At 31.1% G+C, this 21,853-nt stretch overlaps 2 protein-coding genes and 1 long non-coding RNA gene across 7 annotated transcripts in view; 1 reads left to right on the plus strand and 2 right to left on the minus strand.

The window, feature by feature from the left end:
* LOC107072574 (uncharacterized) overlaps positions 1-21,853 on the plus strand; it is a 67,746-nt gene that overhangs the window by 34,481 nt on the left and 11,412 nt on the right. The gene's annotated exons all lie outside the window — the stretch shown is intronic.
* On the minus strand, positions 3,604-7,608 carry LOC149031512 (uncharacterized). Of its 2 annotated transcripts, XM_089175874.1 has the most exons (3): positions 6,133-7,608; positions 4,259-5,880; positions 3,604-3,895 (listed from the first exon to the last, which is right to left on the minus strand). In XM_089175874.1, the coding sequence occupies exon 2, from the start codon at positions 4,695-4,697 to the stop codon at positions 4,260-4,262; it is 438 nt and encodes a 145-aa protein (XP_089032000.1). In that variant the 5' UTR covers positions 4,698-5,880; positions 6,133-7,608; the 3' UTR covers positions 3,604-3,895; position 4,259. The 2 variants fall into 2 exon arrangements, with proteins under 2 accessions (XP_089032000.1, XP_089031999.1); XM_089175873.1 differs by having other exon boundaries at positions 4,259-7,608.
* LOC149031513 (uncharacterized) lies at positions 13,507-20,296 on the minus strand. Its single transcript, XR_016177722.1, has 3 exons — positions 20,050-20,296; positions 15,541-15,897; positions 13,507-13,826 (listed from the first exon to the last, which is right to left on the minus strand). It is a non-coding gene; the product is annotated as an uncharacterized LOC149031513 (long non-coding RNA).

Genomic DNA, 21,853 nt, shown 5'->3' on the forward strand with positions numbered 1-21,853 from the left:
TTACTTGCCTTTCAAGACTTTATTAACAAATAGAAAGAAAAAAAGTAACATATTTTGTTCGTATACTTGCAACGATACAACTAGATTTCCCTATTTTATTGAATGGTCATAATAATTAATATATGATTAAATGAAAATATTATTCTTGGAATTATTTTTGATTTTCCTTTGAAAATTAATTAGGCTTTTGTATTTATGTCGAAATGGGGTCTTATCTCTTGGGCAATTAACGTTAATGAACGGACCGTTTACTCTCACGCCCGATTATTACTGGTCATTAGAGACAGAGAGTAAAACAACAACACAGCTACAACCATTAACCATTTAAACGAATCGTTTCATGATCCAACGATGAATCGAGTTTCTAGATCCACTGAGTGCGTAGGTGTGTTTAGTTGTTCGTTTTATTCATTGTACGGAAATATTCAATAGGAACGTCTGTGCCTACACTTTCTTACTTCTTCAATTATATTATCGTGATGCATGGAATTCGTGGAAATTACGCGAGTATCTCTCTTCCTCTTATTATTTTTGATTTTGTTCCTTGATATCGACACGTTATGGCGTAGGCCTACAAAGGAAATGCATCCCACAATGCTCCCGTTTACACTAACTTTCTTAAGAATTGGATAATTTAAATTATCTTTACGATCATCTCTTTTTTTTTTATTCGTTTATGTAAGAGAGAGAGAGAGAGAGAGAGAGAGAGAGAGAGAGAAATTGAGAAAGAGAGAAGAAAAATGGGAATAACGAAAATAAATCATTGTTCTTGATTATTTTATACGTTTTTGTATATGTGCAAGGAAAAATTCATCGAACGCAATGAAATACATGAAAATTCATCGAAAAAATTCGTCATATCAAACGAATATTAAATACTCAATCGAATTAATAAATATTTATTTTAATGAGTTTCTTCTATTTCGAAACATACTCGTTAAATGTTTCCAATCTAACTGATCGTATGAATATTTTCGATTATACTTGACGTATTTATTTTTGGATAATGGTTTTTTCCTTTTTTTTTTCTATATAATAATAACCACCACGTCAATTAATTGGCCCTTCTTCTTCCTTTTTTTTTGTCTTGCAATTTAATATCATCGCGATTTTATTCTCTCTTCGTCGTTTTAAAAAGAAGTTTGAAAATGAAAAGTAAAAAGCCAGAGTACTTTTTTTATTTTTAAGTAACGGAGTAATTCGAACAAGCCTAAACTCGATGGTTGGAATGGTATTAAAAGTTTCTTTTGCAAAAATTTAGCTATACATAGGCAAAGGGTCTCTCTCTCTCTCTCTCTCTCTCTCTCTCTACACACACACACACACACACACAGAGAGAGAGAGAGAGGCTTATATGTATACGTAGAAAGGACTCGGTTACCAAACTAACGTTGGTATTTGTGCTAGTAAGTTACGTATATATACTATACTACCTTCATCCTCTCTCTCATCGTTTACAAAACTTTCGACCATCGTCCTGGTTAACGGCATTTTACTCTGGCATTTTACCTATCGTCGTCCCTGTTCTTCTAATGTTCGCGACCTACCATTTTACGAACTTCAGAGGTAAAGTGGAAAAGAGAAACATAATAATATAATACGGATTTATCGTTCATAGAATGGGCGTTATTATTACTTTATACCGATGATAACGTGCACGAACATTATCGCATCGTTTTATCAAAAGCTCGTGGCAACACGTGCATTGTTTACGCGTTAAAACAACAAATCATTTATTGTATATTATTTTTAATCTTATCGAACAAAAAGTCACCGTAGTGATTAACCATTTACGCTTTACTTATTGTGAAAAAACCAAGCGTGTACGCGTATCTCGTTATGTATCTCTCGTCATATATGTTGGTAAAGGAGGAAAGAGAGGAGGGATAAACGTTGAACATCAAGCTACTTATTATATACTTGCTTAATTATTATTACATACTAAATTATTGTATCAAATCGTGCTACGCGTGTTAATATGTGTTTATGAAATAATTACGATGAGAGAGAGAGAGAGAGAAATAGAGATAGATGTAGAGCAATTTTTATCCGTTTATTATTATTAAATTTATTAAATTTTTTATATTGAATTAAATATTATATATATTATTATAAAATATTAATATAAAATTATAATTTGATATATTATTATATATTATTATTATTATATATTACATAATAATATATTATATATTATATATTAAATTTTAGTCCATTTTTAGAATAAAATAAAATAATACATTTTTCATATCTTGAATAAACCTTATTAAATAATATAATTGTCATCATTATTTTTGACTTCCTATAAGCGTAATAAGGAATTTGTATATCACAATTTTTAAAAAATGCCTTATTTGTAGAGGTAAAAAATTGAACCAGTGTTTGTTTAAACGAACAAAATCTTAGAATTTAGAAGGTAAACCTAATCATCAATACCTAAGTTATCATCAAAATCTAATTAATTATAATAATACAAATTATTCATAATGAGTCATTTCTAGAGGAATGTGTAATAATTTCTTTTTATACTTTTTTCATTAATACTTATAATAATTGATAATGATAGCTTAACTCCGCTTTTTAATGAAAAAAATTTTGAAATATCACGTAAGAAACCCGTTATTTTTTTTTCTTTTTTCATCCTAGCGTAGTCAATACGATATCGATTGCTTTCCTTTCGATAAAACCAACCTACGTTAATGGGACAACTCAATCGGTGACATTTACCGTGAAAGTCATCGATTATTTTCATGGACGGCACCTAAACCCCCCCACGGTCTCCGCCCCCGCCCCTGCCCTCTCTTCTCACCTCTTCTCTCACCCCCGCTTTTACTTTACACGATTTTTCCTTTATTTATAGCGATAATAATGGAGGATGCCGATGGTTTTGCATAGCTCGGCAATATATTTTTCGTCGTAGGAACCGATTATATTGGCAATATCATATTTTTTTTATTATTTTTTTTTTCGCCTCGGTTAAAAATTGCCGTAGAAAGTGCACGTCGACGAATAAATTATGACCGTTGACCTATACGTGCCTTACTTCCTTTTTTTTTCTCCTCCCATTATTTCTTAAACGTTAAATCATCGTCGTAATACGGTCGACTAGAAAACACGAAATAGATGTGTATTTAGGAAGATTATTTTTTTTTTATTAATAGAGGATCAAAATTCTCAGCCGAGATTTGTAAGATAATTTTTGTTTGGCGTGATTACATTGACACATGCGTTATTAGGAATAATGTTACAAAGATAAGTTTAAATGGATATAATATTATAACTATTAAAGTATAATCATATGATTATTTATTATTTCTAGATCGTAAGGGTAATAAATAATAATAAATAATAATAAATTATTATTATTATTACTATTATTATTATAATATTAATATAAAATATTTAATATTAAATTATAATGTTAATATATAATATATAATATTAATATAATTATAATAATTATATTTAGTATTATTATAATAATAAATTATTATTTATTATTCCTTATTTCTAGGTTGCAAGGGTAGAATCTTTTTTTCTATGCACTATCTATGCACTATCTATGTACTAAAATTATAATTTTCCCAATAAATTATTTGTCAGCGAGTTCGAATGATTTTGCTAAAAAATTTTTATAACATTCACCGAAACTTAAGGGTTCATTCTGGTTTATACGATAGAAAAAAAAGGCTATTTTCACGATTTTTTTTTAGGCTTAGTAGGATGCATATACATATGAAAGTTGTTGGGTATGATAAATACACTCTAGAAGTACGAGAAAAAAATCTTTTTTTATTGTTTTTAACATATTTTGACATTCAAAATGGCTGACAAACGTGTACCCTTAAAAAGTAGGTATGCTGTTGGCGGGCATCGAAATTTGAGAACGGTTGATCTAAAACAAAAAAATTAAACGGCTTTAAATTCAGTATGACAATGGCTATCGGGTATGCTACAATTATCAATTTTTATGAAAACAAAACAAAATGACGGCAATTTTTCGAAAAATAAAAAAATCGTTGATTTTTTTCGCACTTTTTTTACAAAAAAAAATATAGTAAAAATTAATATTTTGACTTGGTTGTAGCATGCGAGATAGCCATTCATGTGTAGAGATACATTAACCACATGGTTAAAATTTCAGAAGGATCGGTTGAGTAGTTTCGGAGATATCATGCCCGCCAACCGAAAAAACGTTGTTTCGAGAAAAACGCGTTTAAAGTTTCTTTTAACAAATTTTTAAAAAGTCTGACTTTACCTTATTCTGCGATGCCTGCACTATACAGTATGCCTTCTGCTTGTTCAAAATACTCATTTTCTTCCACTCTAGCCTTTTTTCGTTGTGTCCTGGCCTCTATCAAAGCTTCTCCGCTCAAACGATTGGCTGAGCGCACACGCGTGTTGTCGCGGTTACTAGCGTAATTGACTGCGATAGGGCCAAGTTTTATCCCCAAAACGTGCATTATTTTCAGTATTGGATCAAAACCTTCGTTGAATATACAAGCTGCCAATTTACAAGCTATTTCAACAATTTTTTTATCATTAAATAGGTGTTTAAGCACCATAGCCCAAACGCATTTGTTGAAGCACTCATTATTATTTTGAGTGTGGCCACCTAAACATCTTTCAAGTAATTCTGTTTTTGTCAGGTCAACATCAAACTTTTGTTTTTTGCTGCTATATTCATGCAGAGACATTTCCACTTACACAACCGCAGATGGTTTGTCTCCTCTATCTGTAATATCTCGATGTGTTTGGGTCGCAAAAGAATATACTTAAACTGCTTGAATCGTTCTAAAATTTTTGTATGATAATTCTACATATGTCTACTTTCGAAAAATGCAAAAAAAGAAAATTGATTTTTTCAAAATGATAAACCAGAATGAACCCTTAAAATAAAATATGAGAGAATAAAATCAAGATGAACGTTTCAGTCCGTTAACCTGGCAGTCAAAAAGTTTGTCCCATTTATGCGAATTTTTTAATGAAAAATTGGACGTATCCTCGTAGAAATCTGTTGTAATATCTTCGTGCAAGTGAATGTATATTACAACGGAGTGTACCAATTCGAATAATCGATTGTTCCACCACCTCTATGTGAATGATTCTCGAATTAGAATGAGAAATGTGTGGAAAATGTATGGGAATCCTCCATGAAGATTGTAATAGTGATAGTAGTAGTAGTAGTATTGGTATCACGATCGAAATCAAATCCAATTCGTTCGCGATTCGCCCACGCTTCTTGCCCCTTCCTCCGTGAAAATTCAAACGGCAATGAGAGATTTATGGAACGATGTTCGCCATTAATATTCCTACGTTTAGTTACTCACATTCGAGCGTCAAAAGTTTTCAACGAAATAGGGATTTATAAAAATTATTGAATAAAAGTTTTTAAAAATAAACTAAGTAAGATATATATTATATTTTCGATGTAATTAATCGATACGCTGAAAATATTATTATTCCTCCGTTGAGGTTATGGCGTTAAGCGTATGAAAAAAATTTACGATGAATAAAAACGTTGACTCCCACATACTCACGACGGTCCTTAACTTCCGTTCGCACAAAGACGACATTTGTTCCGACGAGAACAAAGATCTTTTAACGTATTTCTAAAAAAAGAGTTCAATGCATTCAAACAACCCTTAATAGTTTTTATTATTAGTCCGTACTAAAGTAAGAACAAGTTTGTCTTATTTATTTACTAGTCTGTTCAAAATCTTATCGACTCGTACTTTCATTAGGTAATACTTTTTATTTCGTCTAGAAAATGTTTCTTTACCTCTTTGGGGCAGGATGGAATTAAAAGTATCCCACCTTTTGGATGCACCGTAATGCACGGTGAAACATTTTTAGTCCCACCTCAAAATATTGCAATAGCTGCATACACATAAGTTTATATTTCGTTTTATTTATGCAAAGCAATTGGTAATAATATTAGTATCAAATGTTACAAATGTTATTAAATTAATACTCTTTTTTTATGTTTTTACATTATGTAATACGTCAGTTAATAAAAATATATACTAATTTTGTTTCATTTAAAACGCAATAAAATTTCTATGCATCATAGGGTTATTTTATTATCTGAAATTCTGTACTGCAATGAGTTTATACTTAATTGCTAATTACCTTCCATGATATAACGAAAAAAGAAGTTTTAAAGCTTCACACGAAACGCCAAGTCCAAGTACAACGAATTCAGTTTTTAATGAAAGGAAGCTTTCGATAATATCGTATAGCTGCTACTACCCTAGGCATACCTAATTCTACGAAGTTGCAACCACGAAGAACGGATCTGCCTACGATCTTGTAATAATAAGTAACGTTTTAAAGCGCGTGTTCGTTTGTTCATGCGGTTTGAGATGAAACAGCAGTAAGGCGTAGCTAATATGCAACCACGCAAGAGATGATGTAATTTATTATCGAATCACTTAAAATAACATCTTTCGTTTTACGAAAATAGACTGCCTATTTGTATTGTACGCCAAATGGATATAAGACACTCTATTTCAAATTCAAATACCAAAATAAATATAATACAAATATATATCTTTGTGTAGTATAGCTTATCTGTTTCGATCGGTAACGGTGATTGAAACGTTTTATTGAATCTATTTTCTATTGGTAGGAAATTTATACGAGTGTTGTCAAATATTTTAATAATATTAATCTTTACCGGTTGTAAATCACGTGAGAAGTGACTTACAAATACAAATATGTTATTAGTAATTAAAAAATTAATAATTTCATATATTTGGAATGTTCCTTCAAACAAATAAATAATAAGTATAATACTGAACAATTTAGTTGCATATTTACCGTGTGAAACCATTTATAATTTACAAGAAACAGTACACTGGAGTATCAACAGATTTTAATGGGTGATAAAATATTTTTATCCATTAGCCAACCAATTTTGAGAAAAAAGCTTTTAAAGTTTTGCTTTTTTTTATATCCGTGTTACATTTAAAAAAATTTTATTATTTATAAAGTAACGCGCTGACGTAAGTAGTAGCGTTTTCGCTTCTCGCACTGATGATTAGTGTTCGATTCTTTATGAGGGAAGTTACTTTTTTATAAGTCTTTTCTATCTGTAAGTTTAACAAATTTTGTTTCAAAATATATTAAATTTCAACAATAACAAAAAACAATTATATATACTCTAATCATTAACAATTTCATATATATATAATATTATTATCATGTTTTCTAACAGATTAAATTTGCTTCCTTTGTTAGCAAGAGTTTTAGAATTAAATAGATACTACACCTTGAAAAAAGAAAACAACATGAGTTATTAGGGATATTGAAATTTTATATATTTTTATATATCTGTTAAAAAATAAAATATTAATTGTAATTCAAATAATCAATCTTCTTTTATTACTTGCGCAAAATGTTAAGAAATTTGGTACTTCTAATTTTTCTTATAATAATTTTTATTCTATTTCTCGCATATTATTAAAAATGAAGAAATATAAAAAAAGTTTAAAAGAAATTTTTAAACTTACAGATAGAACAAAATTATAAAAAAAAAATCTTCTCCATGAAAAATCGAACACTTATAACCGGCGCAAGAAGTGGGAACGCTAATATTTACGCCAGTGCACATCACTTAATAAATAATTAAATTTAAAAGAATATAACATGAATATAAGAAAAAGCAAATCTTTAAAATCTTTTTTCTCAAAATTAGCTGGTCAATGGATGAAAATATTTTACCACAATAGTATCTTAAAGGTATACTACTGAAATACCAAAGTTTGTTAAAATCCGTTGGTGCTCCAGTGTAATGTCTCGTTGTTAATGAAAATCATCAATGTAAAAACTTGATGACTAATAAGAGTTAATATCATTATTTACTTTTCGATAGACTCTCCCGTTTGAGCTGCGTAATTCATGACCTTTATTAATGCAAGTCGCTCCAAGAAAGCCAGCCTATGGTAAACTTCCTAGGTTAGGGTAGGGATGGAGGGGTGGTAGGGGACAGAAAAAAGAACCAAAGCAAATGTCGATTCAAGCGGAAACAAAAGAGGAGTATTGTGTCTGCCTCGAACGTGTTGCTGCGTTCGCTTTTGAGGAACTTATGAATGAACTTGGAAGACGAGGGTTAGGTGTGTGTATGTGCATGCATGTGGACCGACCATGAGTCCGTCCATTCGTCTGTCCATTCGTCCGTCCGTCCATCCGCCGTCCTTCCTCCGAACTTTCTTTTACGTGCACGGACTACGTTCGTAGATCCACACACGCGAACGTTGCATTTCCGTCTGCATATGTTTCTCTTATACATATGTTACATATATTTGTCTTCTCTAACTCTCGTAGACGTTAAATACTCGCTAGTGACTTTTCTTGTTTCTCTTCCAGGTTTACGGGAAATTTATTTTAACTTTATTCTTTTAATCTTTTCATTTATTTTTTCGTTCTATTTTTTCTTTTGCAAACAATTAATAAGAAAATTGAAATCTCATTAACAATAAGATATCGTTTCGATCAATTTTAATGTAACTATTTAATTCGAAGGAACGTCAAAACGTCGAAGAAAACATCGTATATATTGATCACGTAATTCTTATTACAATAAATAATTTTGTAACAATAAATAGAAATAATTTCTAGCAATAACAGTAGAGTGGTAGGTTGACAAATTTGTTAATAAATTAGTTGAATGTTAAAAAAAACATCGTATATGTTGACCACGTGATTCTTGTTACAATAAATAACTCTGTACCAATAAATAGAAATATTTCTAGCAATAACAGTAGGGTAGTAGGTCAACAAATTTTGTTAACAAACTCGTTGAAAGTATGCGTTAAATTATGTAATTAGTTTTCAATCATGTTAGCACGGATCGATTCGGCAATCTCTGTTCCCCTATGTTTGAAAGATCCGTTCGCGCGTATAATAACTCGCACATCCATACGTTAAAGAATTTTTTTGTTGTTTAGTCGTATCGTAAGAGCAACCTGGTCAACGGCTTCTGTAACGTGATCCTTCTACCGCATAAACTATCGTCTAGCCCACCAGGTTCTCGATTTCTTAATTCTTTTTTTTTCTTCTTTTTTTTGTGTTCACCATGGTAAACGTAAAAAAAGTAACTAAAGTATTTCTCATCGTTGGGTAAATCATCCTTCATTCATTCATTTATTTTTTATTTCTTATGAAATTTGTTTTGTTCTACGATCGATTGTAAGTAAGATTTGAATATTAAGGTCATGACTTCGTTGAACATTTCACCAGGTTTTCTTCTTTGCGAGTATTCTGAGCATACATGCATGCATGCAACAGCAGCAGCAGAGTGGTAGTCGGTGCATATATGGTCCTGTTCTTCAAACACGTAACACGGCCGTCCCACTTTTACGCGATCCTTTCGTCCCACGTGTATATACGGATATACCCGGCAATGTTTCTTACGAGATACCGAACGATCCAGGAGCGTAGTGAGAGATACTCGTTCGATGGTATGAACTTTAACTATTTATAAATAACTTGCTTGTTTCCTTAAATAGACGTATAATGCCATTCCTTGATTTTAGTTCCGTGATCATCTATTTCATTCTATTTGACGTCAAGAGATATACTTGTTTTAGCATCTAACTAATTTGTCCAGAGAAAAAACAGTTTACACTGTTTGTGAGGGACTTGAATCTGATTAACAATAAGTTAGTGTTCCATTTGATGACAGAATTTTGTTCCCTTAAAGAGAAAACATTCATTGATTCCTTGATTTCAATTCACTGATCATCTATTTCATTCTATTCGACAATATACGTGTTTTAGTATTTAACTAATTTGTTCAGAAAATAAACAATTTACACTGTTTGTGAAGGATTTGAATCTGATTGACAATAAGTTAATGTTCCATTTGTCAGAATTTTGTTTCCTTAAATAGAAGGCATTCCTATATTACTTGATTTCAATTCCGTGATCATCTATTTCATTCTATTCGACGGTATACTTGTTTTAGTATTTAACTAATTTGTACAGAAAAAAAACAGTTTACATTGTTTGGAAAGGGTTTGAATCTGATTGACAATAAGTAGTTAGTGTTTCATTTGTCAGAATTTCTGTTTTTAGATCTTTCGTTCGTTCGTAGCTCGTTAAAAGTCAACGCTTAACGATCGGTTTGTCAGCTAAGTTAATTTGACATCTTGTATACTAAAAGAAATGTGTCAAAAGTTACATCTGTTTTGGATCATCACACGATGATACGTTTTTTAATTGTTTGCAAATTTTCCATTGAATTTTTTGTTTCGTTTTCTATTCTCGAGATAGGAAAATGGAGAAAGCAACTCATTTAACATTTGAACGATAGTTACTCGAATACGATTAGTCTTGATAAGAAAAAGAGTAGTAAATTCTAATGAAATGCAGTAATCTCGGAAGAGAAATCCAAACGACGACACTGCGAAAAGCAGCGTCCTTAATTGACTGCAACTGCGACATCAGAGAGAAAGACCGGTGTAATTTCTCTCTCTCTCTCTCTCTCTTTTTCTCTTTCTCTCTTTCTCTCTCAAAAGGAGGCTTTTGAGAAAGCACAAAGCAGTTTCGCGCAACATACGCAAAACCCGCCCACGAACCTTTTCTTCTGCCCACTCCTTTTTTTGCTGTTTCTTTTCTCATTAAATTGAAATTACAATATATTCTCTTGCTTTTTCTAATAGAATAAAACTAGGAATGATAAAAAGAATAAAGGTATTTTAATTATTTGTTAATTAGAAGAAAATTATTTTATTTTCCATCAATGTTAATATATGTAACCTCAAAGTGTTTTTACAGAATTAAAAAGTAGAAGAAAATATTTGCCTTAATCTACGTAGTAATAGTAGTAGTAGTAATAGTAGCGTTCGTATTTTTTTTTCTATTACACGTTTTTTGCTCTCGAGTTTTCTCGTTTTTGTAAAATATCTTCTAACGTTCAACGTTGAACGAAAGAGATCCTTGAAGATTCGCTTAATAAAAGACTCGAAAGCAGTTTGCAAAAGGAAATTCGTTTTCAACGAGAGAAAGAGAGAGAAAAGAAAAAGAACTAGCACTCCATGTAACCTATGGAATTAGTTGTAGCTCGGCTCGATCAAACGGCTATTATATGTTGCTGTATAATTACGTTAATTATACGACAACAACATGCGTACAATCTCGTGTATGTTCTCTACGTAAGAGATGTATCTATAATATACTTATTAACCAACGTTGATCTCACTTTTTATAATTTCATTAACGAAAGATGAAAAAAAGTTCGAAATGCGTTCGAACGAATATTTATCGGATTAAAAGCATTATATTTTTCGTTTTATTAATTAAGATATGGTGGTAAGGATTTTTAGGAGCTTATCATCAAACTCGTTCGAAAGTTTTCTCAAGTCAGTCAACGCGAGATATCATTGGGTGTACTTGGTATTAGCGATAAGGAACGTTTAACGTAGCTAAACGTGAAGTCGTTGAATGGATCTATTGTGCGTTACCAACCTACCAACCATCCTCCTACTTTAACGCTATTTATGTTTTTACATCGCCTCCATGGTTTATGTTCATGGGGGGAACGACGTCTGGCTTTTTCCCAGATACTACTATTTCTTTTCAACGTCCTACATATCTAACACAAGTCTTTAACATTCACTAGAAACTTCACTTAACTAACTAATTATAAATTTTCTTTCACAAGATTTATCAATTATTTTTTCACTTATCGGTTATCATTTTATTCCATTTTTCCTTCTAGTATGTAGGATTCATTTTCTTTCTAATCAATCTTTCTAAACGATATCTGACGAAGAAAGAATAGGAACTCCGATGATATTGATGATAGACTTTTGAAAGGATTCAATCACATTTCAATGAAAAAATGCGTCATTTTGTTTTGCAAAAAATTTAAATATCAGATTCATGATCAGCGACCTGATAAATCTTGAAATAACAATGTTCAAAAAAAAAATGAAACTACATCTTCATATGATATCCTAAGTTTTCGAAATTTGGGACTAATATGTGTAGACCACTCTAAATTCCGTTTGCTTACTATATTCTTATACTCGAGTTTTATCTGACTCGTTCTTCGCATACCACAGGTATATAAAATAGTACTAATTCTAGTGGAGTTTTTGAAGTAAAAATTTCTTTAGAATCGGGGTAATTTGAAACTGGAAAGAACGAAAAAGCAAGGTTGCTTGATGTAACGAAACAGAAATGAAAACTGCTAATTTCGTATTATGGCGGGTAATGAGTTAATATACGCAAATATTATAATATTAATTATAATTTATATATTTAATATTAATTACAATTATATTATAAATATAATGTTCTTATATGCCTGGATTAATAAATGTCTTTGGATATCTATTATTAATTATAATATTTGCCAATTAAAGGAATTTATACTAATTTTGCAATAAAATAGAAACATTTTTAAATAGACTTGACACGTCCTGTTAAAAAAAAATACACCATACTTACTATTAAATACATGTTAACGTGATCAAAAATAATGAAACTTCTCCTATAAGTGGCACAGGAAGCTTTGACTGCTGTTTGCAAAAAAATATAAAAATTATACAGATCTCGATTAGGCCCGAGTAGTGTATAGTCAAACGAGACGAAAATTAATCGTTTTTGGTGCAGTGGACGCGAATGGACATGGCGCGTAAATAAAGAATAACTGCGACTCATCACGTTCATCCAACATTAAAGTTTCGAAGAGGTCATATCTTGTACATTAGAGTTGCATGACCAGTGTGGTCGTCGGATATGTTGAAAAAATTAAAGGTCAATGACTGCAACATCATACACATCCATTCTGCAGAAAAGTTTAATTGAAAGCTTGGCAAAATGGAATAAGAACGCAAAAGAAGTCATTTTTTAGCACGAAGACGACCCTACACACCAGAAAAAAATCACCAAAGAGTGGTTTGAAGCTCATGGATTTACTTTTTTAGACTTCTCCCATAGTCTCCCGATCGGAACCCAATAAAACACCTATGGGGTTTACTGAAAAGAGTAGTTGTCAATTTTGATCATAATTCGAGATGTATTATTGAATTGTGGTCAAAAGTAAAAGTCGTTTGGAAAAAAATTAAGCCTAAACATTGCAAACATTTAGTAGATAGTATGCCAAGACGCATAAAAACCGTATTGAAAGCTAAAAGAGGGTATATGAAGTAATAAAATTTCATTTTTGCAAAGTCAAAGAATTGATCAAATCCCAGATTTGTTAATTTTCTTTCATTTTGCTTAAAATATGCAACATATTTAAATTATTTCTGTACTATATAAACAACAAAAGTTATGTAAAATGTGTAACATATTTAAATTATTTTTGTACTATGTGAATTACGAAAGCTACGTAAAAATTTAAACACTGTGAGAACATTTGATCAATTGTTTGAATCACTGTATATCCAATAAAAATAATATAATTTACTTACTATAGAAATATAAAAAAATAATATTATAATAATATTATATAATATATTATCTTACTCTTGATACTATACACTCGTCTCATTCTCTCGAAACTTATTTTTTTGAAGGTTTCATTTCTAATGTGTGTGATCTGAACACATGATATTTTATAATATTTTCTCTATGCAATCGTAAACGTTTCTAATCGGTCGCAGTCTATGGTTGCTCATATATCAAGATGTACCTTCCGACTGAGGAAGCCGATTAAACTTGGCCATAGTTAATTACAGAGTAAGCTTAATTAGTCGGGCAGGGCAGGGCCGGGCCAACTTGGTGGTGCGAGTTTAATTAAACGGTGAGAGGTGTTGGGTGTGCAGTTGTCAGTTGGTTTCGTACAATGCCATTTCACTATGAGAGATTTCCTATGACGAATAGAAGAAAAAAAATTGATAATAAGACCTATTTACATATATTCCAATAGTTGATCGTGACAAATTGATAATAGTAAGATTATTATACTTATTTGACGAATCGTATTTTAAATAGGATATCGATATCGAATATCTTTCATTCGAGTTACTCATAAATCATGATACCTACTAAGACGATCTTTTTAATAAAAACTTCGCATTGCAATCAAGTAATAAATATCGTATTTTCTAACTTGACGATGAATAGCGATTTAACTAGGGTATGTGTGTGTCTGTGTGCGGTACGCTGATTAAACTTTACGCGAATTAAACTCTCTAACGAGGTTTCCTATATCCTTAGTATCTAAGGAGGTTGATTTCGGTACTTATGTACGTACATATTACATAAATTTTAGCATTAAGGGATTAATCTTGAAAATAGTTTCCAAGGGATTATATATTAAATGCGTGTGAGCGCATAATAAATATGACGAATTCAACTGTAATTGTAGTTGCGGCAGTTACGATGCGATATGCAAAAGGCGTATAACGCTTTTCCTATTTTAACCTCTTAGGCACTGCTGAATGTTGCGCGGTGTTGTTTCTCTGTACGGCAGGGTTCAACGAAAATTACACGTGTAAACGATAAAACTACGATGTGTGACGAACAATGGTTATTCTCTCAGCGAGTACATTTTAATAGAGTTTTTCATGATTAGTATAATTAAATATAATTTTTCTCAAAGAAATGATACACATATACTTCAACTTAGACAATTTACTTTATTAATTAATAATAAAATTAGGTATAATATATTTTAAAAGATTTTATCTGCGAAAGCCACTATAGTGGTGCGTCGTACTGAAAGATGGCATCCGCTAAAACCACTATAGTGGCACGTAGTGCCTAAAAGGTAAAAAACGACCCCACAATTTCCATGTCTGTTATTTGTATACGAGCATTCGCATTCCGATAATTTCACGATAATTTTTGAAGATTTTCCATCCAGACCTCGTGGGGCGTATACAACCCAAACTTTAAAGATTGAAAAAAGTAATTTAGGACGTATATGCCTTACATGTTTTTCAATACTACAAAGCTATAATTAGCTTTTTTAAAAGATATAAATTTTAATATGCACTAGAATCCACAAAGCAATAAAATTTTAATTTTTAAGAAATTATTTGAAATTTAAAAAAAGAAATTGTTTCTCAATGAGAATTCCAAATGGCCTAAACGGAAAATGCAGCGGGGGTCGTATACAATTCACACGACTCGGAACGTGTTAAACTCATGTAAAATGGTTTGACGATGAAACTCGTTAAGAAATTAACCGTATAATCGAGCGATACACGTTCATTGTTCTCTCCATTAATTCGTACCAAGGAGAAATTCGGTTGGCTTGATTTTGCGTTTAGGAAATCTTGTTAGAAATACTTCCTGTACCTAACGATCATATTAGCTCGCTTTGATCGTTTAACCGTGATCATCCTCTTTGGACTAGATCGAAGAACGCCGAGGGGAAAAACAAAAACTGCCCTTTAAACTATTTCCCTTTATACTCCGATATTTCATGCTAGAAAGGTGTTAATGCGAATAGTTTTATTTTGACAGGAAAAGTAAGAAGGAATGAATAGTTCAATTTAAAATCAGATTTTCAGAGAGTAGTAGGTATATATAAAAGAGAAAAGTTTCGACTTCTAGCCCTTGGGATATCGCACTTACCTCCAAACCTTCCCCGATCCCTAGAGAAAGTCTTTGAATCTTCGCTTGCTTTTTTTTCCTTCCTTTCTTCCTTCTTTCCTTGTTGAAAATTTCACGTGAGAGAAGGATACCTGACAGAACGTTAACCACCTTTAACAAGGTTTAAATCTTCCGACATTTTTAATGCAAGTCCTCGTCTGACCTTATTTCCACGTTTATCTCGTTTTCGTCTTGTCTTCTTTTTTTCCGGATGACGCATGGGCCTGTGTTGAAAGAAAATGGGATAAGGGGTGCTGAAAAAGCCGGCGTTGCCGAAGCACTCGTACTCGGATTAAGGTTGGATCAGGTTTACTCCACGAATTCGCGTAATTTCGTGAACTAAAAAAAAGAAAAAAGACAGAGCTTAGGAGGACATTAAAGGTATAAAAAAGAAGAAAAAAAAAGAAAAGATACGATAATCTCGTTACGCTAGAAGTCCAGGCAATTATTTTCTTTTTTTGTAAATCTAACAAAATATTATATAATACATAAGCCTTTTTTAAATCCAAAAATGTCGTACATTTCTTTTGCTTTTGCAATTTTGTTTTCTTTTAATACGATAAATAATATCTAAAATATAACCAGTTGTTTACAATATTTCCAAGAATCTGGCTAGAGGGAGACATTAGAAATATATCTTTATAAATAAAAATTTATTGTGACATTGTCGGTTTCTAATGAACTTAGAATATAAGATAATTTTTATCCGATTATTTTGTATTTTTTATTACAATTTTAAAGATTTATTTATTTAGAGGTTATTTAGGTCTTTTAGTTGTTTAAATATTCAATACATATATATATATTTTTTTTTACAGCTATTTTTACAGCTCGTTTGCAGTAACATCTGTCAAGCCAAAAGCCCGCGCAAACGTTCCTTTGTGTATACAGTGCGTGCACGATGCATTAAATACCGTCCACAGACAGACATGAAAATTTCGTAAAAGGAGGCGTCAAACTGACGCGATAAAAAAAACAAACCAGCCTTCTTTTTTTTTATACTAATGCTTTGTCTTATCGGACATAAAACTTTCCTTTCTCGTGGAAAATAATAATATATATAAATAATATATTATTATATTAATATTATATTATTCGATATCACGATATGCGATAATATATAAATTAAAAAAGATGAAATTTAAATAACGAACAAAATGATTAAATATCAGAAAGGATATATCGATCAATTGTTTTTATAAATAAAAGATATAAATAATACAAATGTGTTTAACGTATACTTAAATCTTTCGTAAAATTTGCACTTAATCATTAGCAAAAGTTTTCTATTTCCGTTTGGCATAGGTTATTCGAATAATCGGTTCGATGTAAGTAGATATTCGTCTAGGAAAAAAAATGAAATGATGAATAGACGCTATATAATTAGGCTCGATCATTGCTGTGTAAGCGAATAATCGACACAGAAAGTTTCAGTTTAGTTATTTCGATCCAATTATGATCATCACGTCGAGTTTTCCCGTTCATCGGTGCGTCAGAAATTCTTTGTCCTTCTATTCGCTTTTTTTTCCCTTTTCCTCTCCCAATCATCGGGGGTAGTAGTAAGTAGACTTTCAACGAGGAGTAAAGTGTACGCAAGCGGTAATAAATATTCTCCAACAAATTTTACTACTATTCAATCTATCTACGATAGTATTTCTCTTTTTAACGTTATTATTATTATTAATTGGCATTAGGAACTCGGAAGTTCATTGCCGCAAATACATTCTTTTTAACGTTATGAAAAATAATGTCTTTCATTACTGATCGTCTTATATCTTTATAAGTTAAAAAGGATAATGGTTATTTAAGTTTTTGTAGAGCTTGGTTAAGCTCTAATACAACAGAGAGGATTCGATCAATATCAAAACGGGACGTCCAAGAAATGTGTGCGTGTACGCGCGCGCGCGTATGTTTGTGTGTTAGTTTCTGTGTGTTCACTCGTTTTTTCTCCCAACTCGAATTGCAATTTTTTTGTGGATGATCGAACGGAAACCGTTTCATAGTTTGCAATATTTTTAAAGGAACAAAAAAAATAAAAAGAAAAAGATTCACGTGATCGTTTTCGGTACGTGAATAAATTTGTCGAATTGAATATATAATACCCCGTGAATAATTCGTCGTCGGCAACGGAAACGCAAAGATTTAAAAAAAGGCCAATGGCGGGACGTGTAGGGGTCACTTTTAAATTTAGATCCATAGGGAGAAACGATGTTGCTTACAACTACCGCTCGTGGTGGTGGTGGTGGTGGTGGTGGAAACTCTTTTTTAAACATTCATTCGCCTCGATTAGATACCGCAAAGCTGACGTCAGTGTTTGTAACTCTCAGAAATAACTGTTAGCGTTAAATCTCTGACATTTTTTTTCTTTTCCCTTTTCTTTTTTTTTCTTTTGACCGGTCTTTGATTCACGGTTGAACAAAACGTCGCATTGTGCGTTTGATTAAATGCAATATCAGCTATTTATACCTAATATATTCGGACACAATACTGCATTTTTCTTTTTTTTTTGGTTTAAAATCGTAATATCGTTATCCAAGATAAATTTAACCCTTATTGATTTAAGTCATTTGGGAAGTGACTCACAAATAAAAATATTTTATTAACAATTATATAATTAATAATTTCATATATTTATAGTACTCGTTCAACAAAAATTAATCATTTCTAACTTATAATAATTGATTCTTATAATATTGAACAACTTTGTTGAATAATACACTTATAACTTACAATTAGTGAAAATTATCAATATATAAACCTGACGACCGATAAGGGTTAATAAGCGTAACGACGTACGATTACCTAATGTAGTAGTAGTAATGTTGTACAGGTAACCCCCCTATAACACGGTAGATAGGTTCCTAGAAAATGCCGTGTTGTGTGAAACAGTACTGTATGAGACTTTTGTTTTCGGGCCATGGAGATGAAAAGAAATACTTTTCGCAACACTGTATCTTTAAGACGGCAAACCTCGCCGCGGCTGTAGAGTACAGTGTTGTTCAAAGATTTTTTTTTTAAATGAAACCGTGTTATAAGATGCCGCGTTGTAAGAGGGCAACATGTATATGCACCGCGTGTGCAATTACTTCCTGTGTCAAAAATACCGGTTCTACATCGTGTGTGCAATAATAATTATAATGAGCTATTATCAGTTATTCAGAGTAAAGTAATCGTCAAAATAAGAATTTGTTTTGTATGAATAGTATCTTTAAAGTATAGAAAAACAAAATCTGGCATTAGTTTTCATGCATCCCAAAAAAAGGAAATTTTATTAGAATTATCGAAATCTACATTTTAACAAAATATCCATGCAAACTTTACAATCGGTGTACTATTTCCTAAATATCTATTTAAAAATTATATTTTCTTTTTCATTACTGAGTTGCATTACTTTATTAACTTTAGACATTCTATTCTTAAAATAAATATTTATCAATTTTAAATGATGTATTTTTATTTTATCTCATATTATACACATGGTGTTCAATCCGCTCTTTCCAATAAAAATTTTCTGAGAAGCCAGCTGCACACACGATGTGAAATCAACTTATTTATGCGAATTCACTTACGAATTGAGTGATTTCCATAGTATAAACAAGTTTTTTTTATTACAAATGAACAATATAGAGAAAAAAATAACTCTTGAGAACCGTGTTCGAAAAAAGTCGTGGTCTCAAATGAATTAAAGTGTCAAAAATTGTTTCATGTCTCAAATTACTTAAATAATTTGCGCATTATCAACTAGGCGCACTCGTCAAAGTGAAAATGAGATCTTTGCTGGAATAATAGCAATGTTTCTTTACGCTTAAATTGACATAATGTCACATTTATTTACTTTTAAATATAAGAGATAAATCTGCAGCATAACTGAGATTTCTGTACTTTAATGGTAACATGTATACTTACAATAGGAATATATACGTCAATGTTGAAAGGTATGAGAGTTTTTCGTTGAAAAATCATCGTCAATGTCGAATCTTTCGTGTTTTTTTTCATGGGGATAGTATCATGCAAATTCCAGCTCGAATCCCATCGAGACATCGACTTTTCCATCGTCTCTTTTTCTTTCGTTTCATTAATCGTTATCAGAAAATCAATCCTTTTGCAAATAACGCGGACGCGTTTCCAGTGATTTATAGATAACAATAATCAAATATTTTGCGGATTTTGCATTTGTCTTCTTCAAACCCGTCATAATTGTCAATCTAAAATTTTCATTTTGATATTCGAGCCTCACTCGAGAACCACCCTTCAAAATCAGACCTGTCTTTCTATACGTATACTACATAAACGGATATACGCATGATCAAGAGGAAAAGAGAGGGAGAGGGAATGAGGGAAAGAGAAAATCCACAATCGTTGGTAAATATCCTAATGTTTGCATTGCACGAAACATTATACATATTAGTTTACGATTGCAGATACGGAAGGAAATTTTTGCAATTTCGTATCTAACACGCAAAAATAATATTATTTATAAATCTGACTTACGTGATATGAAATTATTTGTCCTTGAAGTGTACTACGTTTCTTTCGATTTGCAAATAGTGAACGAGAAACAGTAGAAGAGAAGCTTTTTAAGAAATGGACGCTTTTTTTAAGTATATATGTTGTCATCTAATTGTGAGCTTGAATTGTTCGTGATTGGTTTTTCAACGATCCTATATCAAATTCAATTGTGCTTGATCAGTAGCGCGTGATTACCGATCACCATCACGATTTACACCAACTTCGACACAACTTAACGTCGATTATGATGAATGCGAATAGACAAGAGGACAGATAGACAGATAGATAGATATATTGATATATTGAAACGTGGATCAAATATTCTCTGCAGAATAATCGAATGATCTCTAATTCGATAGTTATACCTACTCGTGTAAATAAAATATAATAATACAGCTCATAAAGTGAAAATTTTAATTTAAATCATTACAATTTGATAGAAAACTAAAAAATAATAAGTTCAAAACATTTCAGGATAATAAAAGAGAGAATATATAGATCATAAATATTAAGAAAATGTATGCAAAATGTTATTGGTGTTTAATTAGCATGAAAGATGAGAGATATAACCGTATGAAGAACAACGTTCCTGATTGTTACTCATGAACTCTTTCAATATACGTGTCTCTTTTTATATAGAAATCTTAGATACAAATAGGCGATATAAGAATCATAGTGCAAGGATAAAATGTCGTTAGTATTATCGATTATGTTCATACTACATTATCGATCGTTTAACTCTAGCGAATATTTCCGTTAGGCGCCTTCAAGTCTGACGTTAGGAGACACATCCGATCAATTCTATATTCTATTCGCATAACCTCGCTAAAAGAACGTGTTGCCTTGATCGTTATACGTGAAGAACGTGACTGGACATTAAAATTTTCATTAATAACTCGATTGATGAATGTAAAAGAAAAATATTAATTTATTTGCAGGGATGATCCAGGCACGCGTTGCAGTAACTTTGTTATAAAATATTAATTTAATATAATGTTAAACTATTTCAAAAATTATAACAACACACAAAATAATATCACAATTAGAATGGAATACATAAAATAATAATAAATGATAAAATATACAAAGCAAGGTTAGTTATTTTCGCGTTGCTTTGGCTTTGTTATAAAACGTTGATTTAATATAATTCTAAGCTATTTAATGAGTCAAATTAATATTCACTTATAATTTTTGGGAATTTAAATTTGACATAAAACAACATAAAATTTTTAATGTATATAATATATAATATATAAGTAACAACACACAAAATAATACCATAATTACAATGGAATGCATAAAATAATAATATACGAAAAAATATAAAAAGCAAGGTTAGTTTTGTCATATGTAAATCTGAAAAAAATGTATGACGTGAATATATCGAAATAATTGAATTTTAATACAGCGCCATCTATTGAAAACTTACAGTACCTAAAGACCTAGATAACCTTTAATAATAAATCCTTAAATTAGCAATCAAAAATAAAAAATGATCATGATAAAAACTATTCTATATTTTAAGTTGGAAAAAATCACGAAACATAAAAGAAATTGTATTAAGATTAGTTGAATAGTTTAGGAGTCCATAGCAAATCAACAATGTGACACTGAATTTTTATATATAAAAATTTAAATGCCACGCAAAAATGACTGCTTATCATTTTATCTCTAAGTATTGCTACTATCTGTATACATTTATCGCAATGTGACACGATTTTTATTTATAAAATTTAATTCACCGAACGCACACGTCCAGTGATATCATCATCTTTGATATTCCATT

Source organism: Polistes dominula, unplaced genomic scaffold, assembly GCF_049000335.1.
Source record: "Polistes dominula isolate Pdom_NZ unplaced genomic scaffold, Pdom_raw_medaka contig_19, whole genome shotgun sequence".
Classification (NCBI taxonomy): Eukaryota; Metazoa; Arthropoda; class Insecta; order Hymenoptera; family Vespidae; genus Polistes; species Polistes dominula.

Excerpts from the sequence above, each read along its gene's own strand:
- LOC149031512 (XM_089175874.1), bottom strand. The coding sequence starts at position 4,697 with ATGTCTCTGCATGAATATAGCAGCAAAAAACAAAAGTTTGATGTTGAC.